The following is a 13,989-nucleotide window of genomic DNA, read 5'->3' as shown; positions in this document are numbered from 1 at the left end:
TGTGTGTGTGTGCTGCGGGGCCTGGGAGGGCGAGGGGTGGGGAGCTGGGAGGGATCCTGGTAGGGAAGACTGGTCTCCAGGTGAGAGTCAGAAATAGTGCTTTAGGATGTAAGGGGCAGGAGACGGGGCAGGAAACCTGCAGGCAAACTCTGTAATGCGGTGCCTTAAGCCTTTTGGTTATATCGCACGTGATGTTTTGTTCATTCCCTGTTGTGGCTTTGCTTATCGGCTAAGGAAATTGTAGTTTTTTTCCAACGCTACAGGATCTAGCCTTTCATGGCCCCAGACAATACAGATTTCGCAGCATGGGATCTGTGTCCCTGAAAGGGGTACTGCAAAATTAGTCCTGTCTTTGGGTGGCTGCAGCTAAACTGTTTTATGAACAAACAGTCCTGGACTGAGCTCGTGCTATGGGAAAATCCGTGAAGGTTTAACTTCTTGGTCGGGGCAGGCAGAAGAAAGATAGAGAAGGAGAGACAAGCACAGGCACCTTCAAACAAAACACACGCCATAAGAAATCATTTCACCCCTGTCCCGAGGGACCTGTGTTCACAGGACAGAGGGAAGTTCAGTTTCCATCTCATTCAGCCCTTGTCCTCTCCCAACTAGAAAGCAGCAGGGGCAAGTGACACCAGTTTTAAGGATGAATATATGCCAAGGGGCTGGAGTAATTTATACCTATAGCACAGCTACTCTTCCAGGAGTGTGTGCATCACAGATGCTGCTGTTTGAAGTGTGAAGTGGAACAGAGTAATATTTATACCATTGGCATTGCCATGTTTTGCCCTTGCCTTTTGTACTTGTCACACTGATGATGAGTTCAGCGATGGGAGCACTAGCAAAGAAAAAAAAAATCAGATACAAGCAATTAAATGTCACAGAACAACCCTGGGACAGCAGCCTTCATATTCCTGGAAAAAATCATCCTCTTTCTAAATCAAGAGAGGGTAGGTTCCTGAGCACAATCATGAATCCATTGTAAGAAAAAGAAATGCAGAGTACCCTGCAAGCATCCTACCATTATTTCATCCCAAATGACAAGTTGATTTGCTCTTCAGCACTGGAAGTGCATCTTCTGGCCAGGCATGGAAAACACAGAGCATAGTATGGATGAAATGGGGGCAGCACTGCCAGTCAAGCTTTGGCAAGGCAGGCAGGGCTGAAGGAAAGCGTTATTTGAACAGAAGGCCTGGGACAGAAACACAGGGCAGGAAAAGAGTAATTCTGTAGGTGATGCTTACTGCCAGGTGGCCAGGGTTCAAGAGGCCACCTGAGCATCGCAGGTGCGGTCTCTCTGCCAGGCTGCCATGCACTGAAGTACATGAAGTTATTGAAGACGCTTTTTGATGAGGGAAGCCAGAGGGTACTTCCCAGAAGAAAAGATAGTAGGTCCAGGCTTCTGGCCAAGCCCTGGTTTGGGTAACTGCATTGGGTCTTCCTCAGCACTACAGATTGTTGTCTTTCAGACCGTGCTCTTGCCTGGCTGACTTGTACTCTGGTGTGACTTTGGTGCATCTTTAAAACCATTGCCACTTTCCGTACAGCTGAGTTGGTTGATAAGATGCACCTTTCAGATGCTCACAGGAGGTGAAATCTTGCATTCCTCTCTTGGCTTCGATTCAGTGAAAAGCAAAACAGGCCAAGCAAGACTTTAAGCAAAGCTTTGCCTATACATGAGCAGAAGAAAGACCTCTATAATTGGCTTGAAGTAGCATTCATGAAGTATGAAAATCATACACTGTCCACAAATGCTACTGTCCTCCACAGTTATTGTAGAGCTCTGATTTTCAGTCATCTCTTTCTTTCTCTTTGCAGTGGCGTCCCCATGGCCCTCTTCACAAGAGCCAGCAGTCATCCTAACGCCACCGAGCCCATTCCCTGTGGGGCAGACAACACTACAGAGCCCAACCTGCCACACTCGTATGCCTACTACGCCCTCTGCTACTGCATCTTGATTTTGGCCATCATCTTTGGGAACGTGCTGGTCTGCTTAGCCGTACTGAGGGAACGCACCTTGCAAACCACAACAAACTACCTTGTGGTGAGCCTGGCAGTTGCAGACTTGCTGGTGGCTACTTTGGTGATGCCATGGATGGTGTACCTGGAGGTGAGTACATCTTAGGCAAGATTAGCAGAATTTAACCACAGTATGAGTTCACCAGCATTAGTGCACGCTCTCAGGGTAGGTCAGCTCTGGTACAGATAAAATCCATTTGCATTTTAACCCCCCAGCTAGCTCTGGGGCACTTGTGGGGTGGGTGGCAACCCACAATGTCACACAGATGGCCCTCGTAGGCTGGACACATGCCAGACAAACACACCACAGTCCCACCCATCAGCAGATACCCTGAGCCTTGCTCTTCCTGGAAGAGCACAGCCTCTTTGAGCTTGAATGGCAGCTGGGCTACAGCCAGTAATGTAGACTGTGGGTTCTGATGTGCTACGGCCACTTTCATCTGAGCATGCTTGAAGCTGACCCCATCAGCCAGAAGCATTGCCAGTGAGCACCATGATGATTCAGGAATGGCAGGGGAGGCAATAGGGTGGAAGTACCTTATAGGAACTCATCTTAGAGCCCAGATCAATCCCTACTCCTGCTGGCCAGAAAACAAGCAAGGACAGTCAAATCCTCATCTCCTGCATCCATGATGTTAGGTCAACTCCAAGTAACATTCCCCAAGCAGGCTGATAAAGAGGTGAAACTGAAGAACATGCTCCAAAATCTCTTTAAGTCACGTGAGCATTTTCACAGTAACTTCAAAGAACTCATTGAGCCCTCAGGGTCTTATTCTTCGTTTTCCTGATCTTTGCACACTGGCCAGTGTAAAAATGTACTGGCATGACCATGCGCAGTGTGGACAACACCATCAGATACAGGGCAGCAAAGATGGAAACCAAATCCCCCACCACTGCAGCAAAATCCTGAATTACTGAAGCCACTCCTGTAGCAAATATTTTTACTAAAGTAAATAAATGAAAGTATGCTACAGCTGACATTTTTATCTGTTCTCTTCAGTATTTTTACACTAATTCACAAAAATTAGTAGGTCTAGAAAAATTAGAGTGAACATCTATCAGCCATAAGCTTTCAGCTGAGCCCGAGTACCCTGTTTTCATGCTAACAGAGGCAAAAATAAGCCTCTGAGCCATGATCTCGCTGAAGCCTCATGCTCTTTCTGTAAGGGGCAAGCCCGGATCAGGCTGAAGGGTAGGGTAAATATTCTGTTGGCAGCTGCCCACCTTTGGCTGACCTTTTTCCCGTAAAACAAAGCAGAAGCAGAGAGGGATTTTGACTTGTGCATATGGACTGCACACTGCATGAACAAAAAGTAGGACAAGACGGGACGGCACCAGCAAATGCCAGACCTACTATGCAGGTACAAGGAGATTTGATCAGGTAGCAGGGGACTGGCAGTGGCCTACAGCCCTCCTCTGCCACCGGAGTATGTTGAACAGGCAACATGACTCACCCAGCCTGGGCATTTCCCTTGTATTGATCCAAGCCCTCTCCCAAACCATGCCCACTGCAGTCTCAACAAGGCTGCAATTAAGAGAAATTAAGGGTTTGCTCTGTGTATAAGCCCTATTAACAAGGGCATTGAAGGTTAATTGTTTATGTATATCATCGCTGTGGAGTGAAAGAACAAAGAGAGCACCACAATACTGCATGTGCAATCACATTCCTAATGAAGTCAGCAGCAACATTTAGACTCAGCTGTGTGGAGCAGTCCTGGAGCTGGATGCAGGATGCATACAGCTCAGTTGTGTTACACCGAATAAGTGTGTGTGTGGGGAAGCCATCCCAGCAAGACAGAATTAGACTCTGCAATTTGGCTGCAACTAAAAAAATATTATTAAAAGTCAAATTTTATTTCAGACTGGAATAGTCCGTCACCTCAAGCATAGTCCAATCTTTAATTAAATCATGATATGCTTTGCATTAGAAAAAGACTTAACACTCGCTCTTGCTGTGGACAGAGTGGGACTGGGGCACATCTGTGAAGCAGCCTCTGTCCCCATGCAGTACCGTGGTCATGATTTGTGAGGACGACAGTAGGTCCATTCCCTAGTTGCATTTGTGGACCTATTCAAGATACATTTCCATCTGTGGAGCTTGGATAATCAAAGTAGCTGATCCAAGAGTCACCCAAACAACAGGCAGAACCACCCACACACATCCCAAACCCAAACCACCGCTCCCAGCATTGCACAGTATCTCCTAGAGAACTAGGCTGTAGGACTCCAGCAAGACTAAGATTTAAAAAATAGTCCAAAAAGCCCCAGAGTCTTTCAGATATTTGCTGCTGTCGATGGATCAGTGATGCTACCAATGAAGTGGGAATGGCATCATGTTTCAGTACACTATGGGCTTGGAAATGCCAAGAAATCATTCAGTCCCCAAAACCATGTACAATACCTATTCATCTACCGAGCGTTTGCCAAACCAGACGTCTGAGACCTGGCGATTATTTACGAAGAAGCTAAAGGTGGATGAATACCTCGGATTTAAATGTCATTTGTGAACTTTGTGCTTTACGCTCAATTTTTAGAGGCATCTGTGTGGCCTGGATCTTCTCCATGAAATTTGTCATTTTATCAATCATGCAGACCAGAACTGTCTCTTTCTGAGAAGTCTTTTGGGAAGGCTGTGACAGAGCAGCAATAGGAGTATTTTGTAACCCCCAAATCCTCACCTCCACCTAATTAAGTTTCTGGCACAAAAATGCTATTCAGCACTGTGTCTAGCAATCTTCTGGGGTCAATGGGTAGGTCTAATACACCAGTACTGCTACCCCAGTTCTTTACTGACCTCTGATGCTGTGGCTGGCACCACTGTGGAAGCTCACCAAGATTGCTAAGATAGTGGCATTAGGTTATCCTGCCCACTGGAGTTCGATGGCATTAAATACCATCATGCCTTATAGTCATTGTATAAATGGAGGAGGACATGTAGCAGCATGGCCTGGATCATCCTTCTCAGTGTTCTCACAGCATCCAGGTCTACCTCCAGAGGGAAAAAAACCCTTCAGAAGATGATTGTCACTGAGGTCCAATCTGCAGCTCTGTTCAGAGCATGCGAGAGTAATGCTGTCTCCCCTTCTGTGGCTCTCACACCGGAGCAGCAAGACCTACAATTGCTCTTTGAGCTCAAGGAGCTCACCAGACCGCTGTCAAAGGGAGGACCAACAACTGAATTACTGCAGCTCAGCAGTTTACCATTTGTCAGCAGCCCTGACCACCTGCATGCTCTTCGTTACTCCCACCCTGCAAAAACACAAGCAGCCATTTCACAGCTGCAGGGAGCTAACAGCACCCCCAAGAAGAACGCGCTCTCAAACACAAAGCAATTAAGTGAGCACGCGTAGGTGCACCACTGCTTACACCCCTGTCATCACCTGATGCAACTTCGTGTTCATACTTTCCCATCCACGTACTCCTCAATATGGCATCATCATACATACCTGATTCACAGAGAGCCTTTTGTTTATTTTTAAGGATTTAGGAGAGTGATGGATTTACATAAGTTCATGAATGCACAATGATTTTTTTTATTTTTTTTTTAAACTGGAAGACTTCCTATAGGGTTGGAAAGTTAAAAATAATAATACTGCATGGATAAAGCAGACTGGTCATCAAGAAAGATGAGGTGAGAACCTGACCTGAATAGTCTATAGGAAGCTTTAGCATTGTCTTTGACAGAGCCAGGATTTCATCCTGGACTCTATTCCCGCTTCTACCACACACGGACCGAGTGGTAATGAGAGATTGTATCGGCTCATCTCTCTGTGGTTTGCTCTCATCAGCTGTAAGAGAATAATATTTGACCACCCAGCTCACGCAGGCAGTTGTGAGGATTCATTCAATTAATACCTGTGATGTGCTTTGAGATTCCTGGACAAAAGGTACCAGAGGGATAAAGAGCAGGTACCCTGCCAGCACATGAAAACCAGAAATGCACACCAGTAAGTTCTAGCTGCTATAGCAAAGATGAGTGGAACAGAGCAATAAAAGGAAGAGCAGAAATAGAATTTTTAAAATTATGAACGAGGCCTATAATAAAAAGGCTTTTCTTCATTGTTAAATTCTGGAATAAATTCTGGGTTCGCATACACCACAGGTCAATGTTAACTACTTCACCAACTTCAGCGGAGCTACTCCCCATTTTAGAAGTTGTGGCTGGTGGAAAGGAGGATGGGTTTTAACCCCAAACGTTTTGATCTGTCAAGTATTCTCTTAATACAAGCTACAGCTTAATATGCAGGTGGTATGATCTGAATGCATCATCCTGAGAGGGTCCACTTCAGAGCCATTCCCACCACTCTCTTCTTCAGTTTTAATGGCTCACATTCTTGAGCTTAACATTTGAATGCGCTCAGGACCTTGGAAACTCCCTCAGTTAAGTGCTTGCACATCTGCTGGGCTAGCAGCAGCTGGCTTTCATGCAAACACCTGGCACCAGCTCCTGGCAAAATATTCTTCAAATTCCACAGATCACACAGACGCTGCATTGCATTTTGCCTCAGACTACAGAAACACCCCTTACTGGGTCCCACTGCAAAGGCTTCCAGCATTTGTGGGTTTTTTTGTTGTTGGCTTTTTTTGTTTGTTTTTTTTTTTAACATTTTGAGGTGGTCAAGCAGATCTCAAAATCTGCAACTAAAGCAAAAACAATGTGGGGTTTCTTTGAAAGCTGAACCTGCCTATTAAGGTCCTAATTTCAGAGGGACAGCCTTCAGTTTGCACGTCTTGTAGCTCACCAAGTTGTGCAGAAAAGCTCTAAGGGTTTGGTTTGTTGTTTTTTTTTCTTTTTAAAAAAGCAAGCAAAGAAAAGAAAAAAAAACCAAAGGAACCCCACAAGTATCAGAGAACTGAAGATGAAAGCACAGTTCTCTACTGCATTTTGCAAGCCAATTCCCATTTCTCTCCCCTGCATTCATTCAGAGTCAAGGGATCTAATGGCAGGCTGCCTCGCTCGGTACCTGACTTCTGACACGTAGCAGCTGGGTCCAGCAGAGAACACCCTAAAGACAGAGCTCACCTCAGCGAGTTTCTGTGCCCGTATGCAGGAATGCTGGCACAAACAAAATAATTTCAATTTCTCAGGATTATTTCTTAAACGACTCTGAAAACAATTTGCACAGATTGAATTCTGTATTTATACAAGTGCTTCTCTCTGCAGGGAGCCGCGTCCTTCCTAGGCATCGACACTTGCTGCAGGGTTGACCCACTGCTTTAGAAGCCAAGCTTACTTGGGGCACCCTCTCCAGCCTGATCTGGGATGGGTATTTTTGAGTGGGACTTGAAAACCTACAGGGATGGAGCCTGTACAGGCTCACCGAGCAACTAGCTCCACTGCCTCACTGTCCTTATGGTCAGAAAGTTCACCTTCATAACCAGTTTGCACCTTTCTTCTTTCAACTTATGCCTGTTGCCTCACCCTCTGACCACGCACTGCTGTGAAAAACCTGGCTTCATCTTCTTAGTAACCTGGCTCCAACTTTCTTAATATCCTCCCAGTAGGCACTAAGGGACTGCCATCAGCCATCCTCCCCCGCACAGAGCCACCTCTTCTCCAGGCTGAAGAAGCCCCCTTCCCTTAGCTGCTCCTCACAGGCCAAGTGCTGCAGCCCCCAGGGACTGTCTCGGTGGCCCTCCGCTGGACTTACTCCCATTCATCAACGTTTTTTCTGTACTGGGGCCCTAAAACCAGATGCCATGCTCCAGATGCGGTCTAAATGTAAGCAGAGAGACCAGAAACCAGTGCCAGTTCCTGGTGGCTTCCCAGGATCCAGGCGAACCAGCAGGATCTATGGGGTTGAAGGCTAAAATCCAAGCTCTCTCCAAGCAAGGACTTTCCTCCTCCTTTCTCTCCTACACCCCTTCTCCAACCAGCGCAGCATTAGAATTGTTTGCTGTACTCATCCAATGGGTTTATCTGTTGGAGGGCAGGCTGCCTCCTTGTTCATCTCCTACAAGGGACAGGTCCTGAGGCAGACCACCTTGCTCGGAGTCAGGCTGTCATCCCAGCCCCAAGGAGAGCAGTGCCACATGGTGCTTGGAGCATATTGTTGTCAACTGAAAAGGTCATTGTCAAGAACTTGATGGCTGGGCCAAAAAAAAAAAATGCATTTCTCCATCACAAAGATTAGCCATAGCTAAGCTTTCATGTTTACACACTTCAGATTAAATATTCAAAACAACCTGAACAAAAGCTGGACACGGTAGCAAATCGAAACCCTTTATCCAAATAGCTTGTGAGTTCTCACTCAGACCTAATAATCAAAATCTGTAACTGAGATAAGAATCCAAATAAGATTTTAGAGAAGCCTTGGGTCTCAGGTCTCTGTTTCACACATAAATGCATAAAATTTCCCAGCTCACTGCCTGCAAGAGAACTGCAGCAGCTAAGCTGAGAAACACTTTCAGCTCTTAGATTTTCTCAGATAATCCTTAATCAAAGTGATACATGCAGTGATATCATATTTAAATCAATTTATCATGCTAGGTCTTAAGGGAAGAGATAGCTGCTATTTCTTCACCCTGACTCCCTCTGTAAGAGTAACTAAAGGATGGAAGTCAAGGTGTGGCTCCTTCTCCATGACCTGCAACTGTGTTGTCTTGCACACAACACAACACAGGTGCCTCAGTTTCCCTCTGCACATCACAGTGGACATGAACTCATCCAGCTGTTGAGCTACTTGGAGAACAGCACCTCCTTATACATAACTTATCAGGACTCACTGCAGAACAAGGCTGACAGTTTTCTGGTTGCTGGTGCAGGTGACTGGAGGAGTCTGGACTTTCAGCCGCATCTGCTGCGATATCTTCGTCACCATGGATGTAATGATGTGCACAGCCAGCATTTTAAACCTCTGTGCTATCAGCATCGACAGGTAAGAGCCAACAGCATCCAGGGGGATAGTCTGGAGATGGGGGTTGATCCCGTACCTCAGCATGGCAGGGACAAAGAAGCGGGGTTTGCACAGGCAGCATCGGTGTCTTTGGGAACACAAACCGCCCTGCAAGTCTATCACTGCCACTACAGCTACTAAAATGGCTCTGCCCACCATGTGCTAGAAGATGTCTGCCCTTAAGGGCAGAGAGGCACAAACAATAAAACATCACCGGTAGGTAGTCAACCACATCCTTGTGCTTTTTGAAGGCAAGAACTAGAATTGGTCATCTAATTCTCATTGAGTCTCAGAGGGTTTCTCCTTCTGGAGACCTCACTCATGAAGTTCTAATCAACAAAATCCTGCCATATACATAGCAATAATCTTCACCCCTCCCTATGTAATCTTCAGCCTTGCTCTCGTTTTCTGCATCTTAAAACTGAGCCTATTTTAAGCAATGCTGAAGGCTGGGAGCCAAGACCTCGGCGCACATGGTGCTGTTAGGACTGAGGAGTGGGGGAAGGAAAAAACACTGCAGGCTGTACCTTTGTAATATGTGGTTCAAGGGTAATCGTACAAAGCAGCTCTCAACACTGGGTTGGTCTGGTGATCCTCTATGGGAATCTTTACCCCCATTTCATTTTGGCTCTGTCTGCAAGCAGCAGCCCCCAGGCTATCCTGAAGACAAGACTCCTGTGCCTTCCAAATCCTAGCCTTGCTGAGCTGCATCCCCTGGGGTACCGCAGCAGCCGGAGGCCCTGAACACCCACCCGTGGCTGTCAGTGAGGCCGACACCAGAGCGGACAGCTGAGGCACAGAGCATGGCAGGCTGTGGCTGCTCCAGAGACTGCTCTTTCCCAGCAGTGCACATATAACCCGAGGGGCTTGAGGGATGCTTTCCTGGGGTTTCTGGATCCATCTGGTATCCCAAACCTTGTAGCTTCACAATGCTGGCAGTTCTACAGAGCATTTCTCTGCAGTGCTGCCAACTAACTCTGATTTCCTCTGTTCCTCCCCCTGACACACCGCTTACCATTTCTAAAAATTGCTGATCCCATCACCTGATCTCTCCTTTCTTCCGTTTCTTCACCACATTCACCATCATGTTGCCTACATGGCTTTCATTTCTTCTTTTCCTGGTCCTTTTCATCCCTCCATTCTTACCTCTCCTCTTTCTGGAGCTGGTTTGGTCTGCAGATACACTGCAGTGGTGAAACCAGTTCAGTATCAGTACAGCACTGGGCAGAGCTCCTGCAGGAGGGTCTCTCTCATGATCGCGATAGTCTGGATGCTGGCGTTTGCAGTGTCGTGCCCTCTCCTCTTTGGCTTCAATACTACAGGTAGGTGACGTCCGAACAATAGCACACAGGGAGGGGTTGGAAATGGAGCTGCCCTGTGTATGGCCAGGTCATTTAACGTGGGTCCTGCAGACTTTCCAAGTTACGTGAAATTTTAGGGAACTGGAAACCATGCCATGGAGGGTGAGAAAAATCTCCAGTGCTGGAGAGCAGATGCGCTCTTGTCTATAAATTTGCCATTTGCTCAGGCAGACACTGACTATTGTTCTGAGGACAGACCTGCCTGCTTTGCTGCCAAATCAACGTCCATCAAAGTGTCCAGGTCTACAGATCCCCCCAAACAATCACTCTGCACACACAGAGCAAATGTCCAGACATGCAGCATTTCCAGTACACACACACACATCAGACTTACTGCATCTTGCCGATAGCAACAGGCCGAGACAGCAAGGACTGCATATTGGCACTGCTTGTGAGAAACCTCCTTCTCACCCAACTGTCTGGCTGCTTCCTCACGTAATCCCTTGAGGGGGGCAAACAATTTAGCCTCCTCCTTGGAAGAAGGTTGGTCTTTCTCCTTCCCCTCACCTAGGACCACCAGTTCTCCCTGGAGGCAGAGGGGCAGGGAAGCCTTCCTCCTCCCTGAGCCACGGGCAGAAGCCCTCTGCTCCCCATCCATCCTCCATGCAGTGTTTGAGGCGAGAAGGGGACAGGGGGTGGGACATGCTGCTGTCCCCCTCTGCCTGGTCCAGACAGATGGGGATGAAGGCAAACCTCTGCATTTAGACAGCTCAGAGGCTGCCAGAGGAATAGGAGAAAGGATGAAAGGATCCTCTGAGAATGGACAGGAACAGACATGAGAGAAGAGGTTAGAGCTGTTGGCCAGAAAAGCAGGAAGATGCATGCTGGGTCATGCTAGATGGCCCTGGGTAGAGTCCATTTTAAGCATCAGTTAGGTGAGTGGGTAGGCCACAGTATAATTTGCAATAGAGACAGGAGATACTTGCACTCCTTAGACTGCCTTTGTCCCCTGGCCACCTTTCGACTTGCTTTGCCAATGCACCAGAGGCTCCTTGTACTAAACCAACACAGCTCAGTCGCTCCTCTCTCTCTCTCTCTCTCCTCCTCCCCAGGGGATCCCAGTGTCTGTTCCATATCCAACCCTAGTTTCATCATCTACTCCTCTTTGGTGTCCTTCTACCTCCCCTTCGTGGTGACCCTGCTGCTGTATGTCCGGATTTACCTCGTGCTAAGACAAAGACAAAAGAAGCGAACCCTCACCCGGCAGGGCAGCCACAGCGCCAGCACCAAACCGTGTTATGCACACAAAGTAAGATCCACATGAACGCAGTACGAGCTGTCAAAAAGGACAGGGCATGCATCATTTCTTCTCCTCAAAGGGCCAAAGTACAGAACAGAAAGCATGAAGAAGAACATGGCATGTTTTCATCCCATCCCTCACTCATGCACCATGATATTTGAGATGCAGAAGCCCCAGTTAAATCCTTCTCAGCCCTCTGGAAAGAGGATACTCCCTGTGTATCTCTGCCCTCTAGGACCAGGCAACTAGAAAAGAGCATAGCCTACTTCAGTAATTCTTCAGAGCAGAGCTTTCTCAGCCATGCAGAAGTCTGGCTAATTTCTTCAATTATTGATTTCAATGTCTCCATTTACTGATTTTTGCTCTACGAAGCTTCATTCTCAGGGCTTCACAGGCTTTAACCTAGATTATTTAAAAAAAAACAACAAACCACCAAACCCCTCTTCACTTGACAGACTTAAGAGGTCAAAATGTTCATGGTGCACAGAGCATTTGCTCCACTGACCTTTCTAGATGAAATATCTGCAACCATGGGAACCAGCTCAATAGTTTGAAAGGGATTGCCTGGTCATGCATATCCACTTGTTTTTACCCATTTTCTCACAGTCAAGCTACATTAAAAAAGGGTGGGGATGTTGAGGGGAGCAGAGCCAACACAAAAATACAAGAGAAAGGTTAGCAGAGCAGGTGTTTCAGCTCTTCTTGTGCTCATGCTTCTCCTTGGTGGGATGGAGGCAGAGACTTGTCTGTGCTGGTTCACCCCTCTGATAAGCCAAGGCCAGTCCAGAGGATAAGGTGCAAACCTAAAAAGCAAGTGGGGCTAAGGATGACTCCTACAATTTTCCTTGTCATCCTTCAACTCAATGAATGGTTTTGGATGGTTCCCAGTTCCTCTGCGGCATCTTCTTTTGCAGGAACACATGGAGAGAAAAGCTTTGCCAAACAGATGCCAAGGCACCTTTTCTCCCTGTCTCCCACTCAAATGCTCAGGCCAGGAGATGTCTACCAAAAGGAAGCTGCTGACTGTCTTCAGCCTGCAGCGGTACTGCAGCTTTGGCCACGAGGCATCCCCCAGCAAGACAGCAGGGACTACACAACACAGCAGGCTGGAAGAGAGGAGAAAGAGTACGAAGCCAGGACTGGAGGTACGGAGGCTCAGCGATGGCAAAACCATCAGCTCTTTGAAGCAAGCGCACCAGCAGCCCCGGCTGATCCAGCTTCGGGAGAGGAAGGCTACGCAGATGCTAGCTATTGTCCTGGGTGAGTGACAGCCACTCTGGCTGGCTGGGTGCAAGGGGTGATGGCTCGGGACTTGCAAGAGCAAGGAATCTCCTAATACAGTGTTGAGATTAAAAAAATGCAAGCCAGGCCCAGACCTCAGCTGTGACTGCTCCACAAACTCAGGAGAGACAGTGGTAGGACATTTAGGGACCTAGGGTAATGCTCTCAAATGCTGAGAGCCAAGTATGTTAGTATTTTATTTGCTATGTTTTGTTACCCTTTTGTTTTAAATCAGTGGCCAACAAGCCCTGCTAGAGGGAGCAACAGCCAACACCTTTGCTTTCTCTTACCCATTATCTTATTACTATTATAAAGCTGGAACAATCCTAAGTTTCCATACATGCAGCAGCTCTTAGGTCCAATTACAGAGTGGGAAACTGAGGCAAGGAGCAGCAGAGGAACCAACTCATAGAGCCGGATAGAGAAGCCAGGAGACTGATGCCCGGTCACTTGTCACAGTCACCAGATGCACTGCTTCCCCTCAGTAACTCAGTGGTAGCGCAGAAATAGCGCAGCCCTCATTGTAACTGATTAAAGCAGCTAAGGCAGCAGTCTTTCCCTCTAAGTTGTGGCCACTTGCATTTGTCTGTCACCAGGCCACTTCTGAAGCCCCATCCATCCATTCACATAACTGGTCCCAAGGAGCCTGAGCTCGCGCCAAGTCCCTCTGTGTCCAGAATAAACACAACCTTCAGCATTTACCAAATGCAGACACATGCATGGAAACAGTGAGAGGATGGAGGGAGAGGGCACAGGTGCAGGCCCGTTCCGAAGTAGTTGCTTCTCAAGTCATGGATTGTTTTCTCCCTCTCTCTAAACCCAGGGGCATTCATAGTCTGCTGGCTGCCCTTCTTCTTGATTCACATCCTCAACGCCCACTGCCCATCCTGCCACGTGCCCCCAGGGCTTTACAGTGCCAGCACCTGGCTTGGCTACGTGAACAGCGCCCTCAACCCCATCATCTACACAACCTTCAACACCGACTTCCGCAAAGCCTTCCTCAAGATCCTCTGCTGCTGACCACGGGGCCGGCCCCGTGCTGCATGGGCTGCCGTTTGCCACAGACTCCTAGGCTGGGGACAAGGCGTGGGGCCCTTCCCTCCCTCTGCTTTACACGCTGTGGGGAGCGATGCGCTTCCCCGGGCTGCGAGCGGCGGTGGTCAGCGTGATGAGGTCATTGCCGACAGCCAAATAC

The 13,989-nt window shown here is 47.7% G+C and overlaps 1 protein-coding gene across 1 annotated transcript; it reads left to right on the top strand.

Moving 5' to 3' along the window:
- Window positions 1-1,823: 1,823 nt before the first annotated feature.
- DRD3 (dopamine receptor D3) lies at window positions 1,824-13,824 on the top strand. The gene is made up of 6 exons (XM_009710524.1): window positions 1,824-2,107; window positions 8,782-8,894; window positions 10,092-10,234; window positions 11,326-11,522; window positions 12,428-12,773; window positions 13,618-13,824. Exons 1-6 carry the CDS (start codon window positions 1,826-1,828, stop codon window positions 13,812-13,814), a joined length of 1,278 nt encoding a protein of 425 aa, XP_009708826.1. The 5' UTR covers window positions 1,824-1,825; the 3' UTR covers window positions 13,815-13,824.
- The last annotated feature ends 165 nt before the right edge of the window (window positions 13,825-13,989 follow it).

The sequence above is a fragment of the Cariama cristata genome, unplaced genomic scaffold (assembly GCF_000690535.1).
Source record: "Cariama cristata isolate BGI_N322 unplaced genomic scaffold, ASM69053v1 scaffold35441, whole genome shotgun sequence".
In the NCBI taxonomy this organism is placed as follows: domain Eukaryota; kingdom Metazoa; phylum Chordata; class Aves; order Cariamiformes; family Cariamidae; genus Cariama; species Cariama cristata.
Note: the sequence above shows the minus strand (reverse complement) of the source record. Positions and strands in the feature narration are given on the sequence as shown.

Excerpts from the sequence above, each read along its gene's own strand:
- DRD3 (XM_009710524.1), top strand. The coding sequence starts at position 1,826 with ATGGCCCTCTTCACAAGAGCCAGCAGTCATCCTAACGCCACCGAGCCC. Across the intron at positions 10,235-11,325 it reads CTTTGGCTTCAATACTACAG|GGGATCCCAGTGTCTGTTCC; the intron begins GTAGGTGACGTC and ends CCTCCTCCCCAG. Across the intron at positions 12,774-13,617 it reads GATGCTAGCTATTGTCCTGG|GGGCATTCATAGTCTGCTGG; the intron begins GTGAGTGACAGC and ends CTCTAAACCCAG.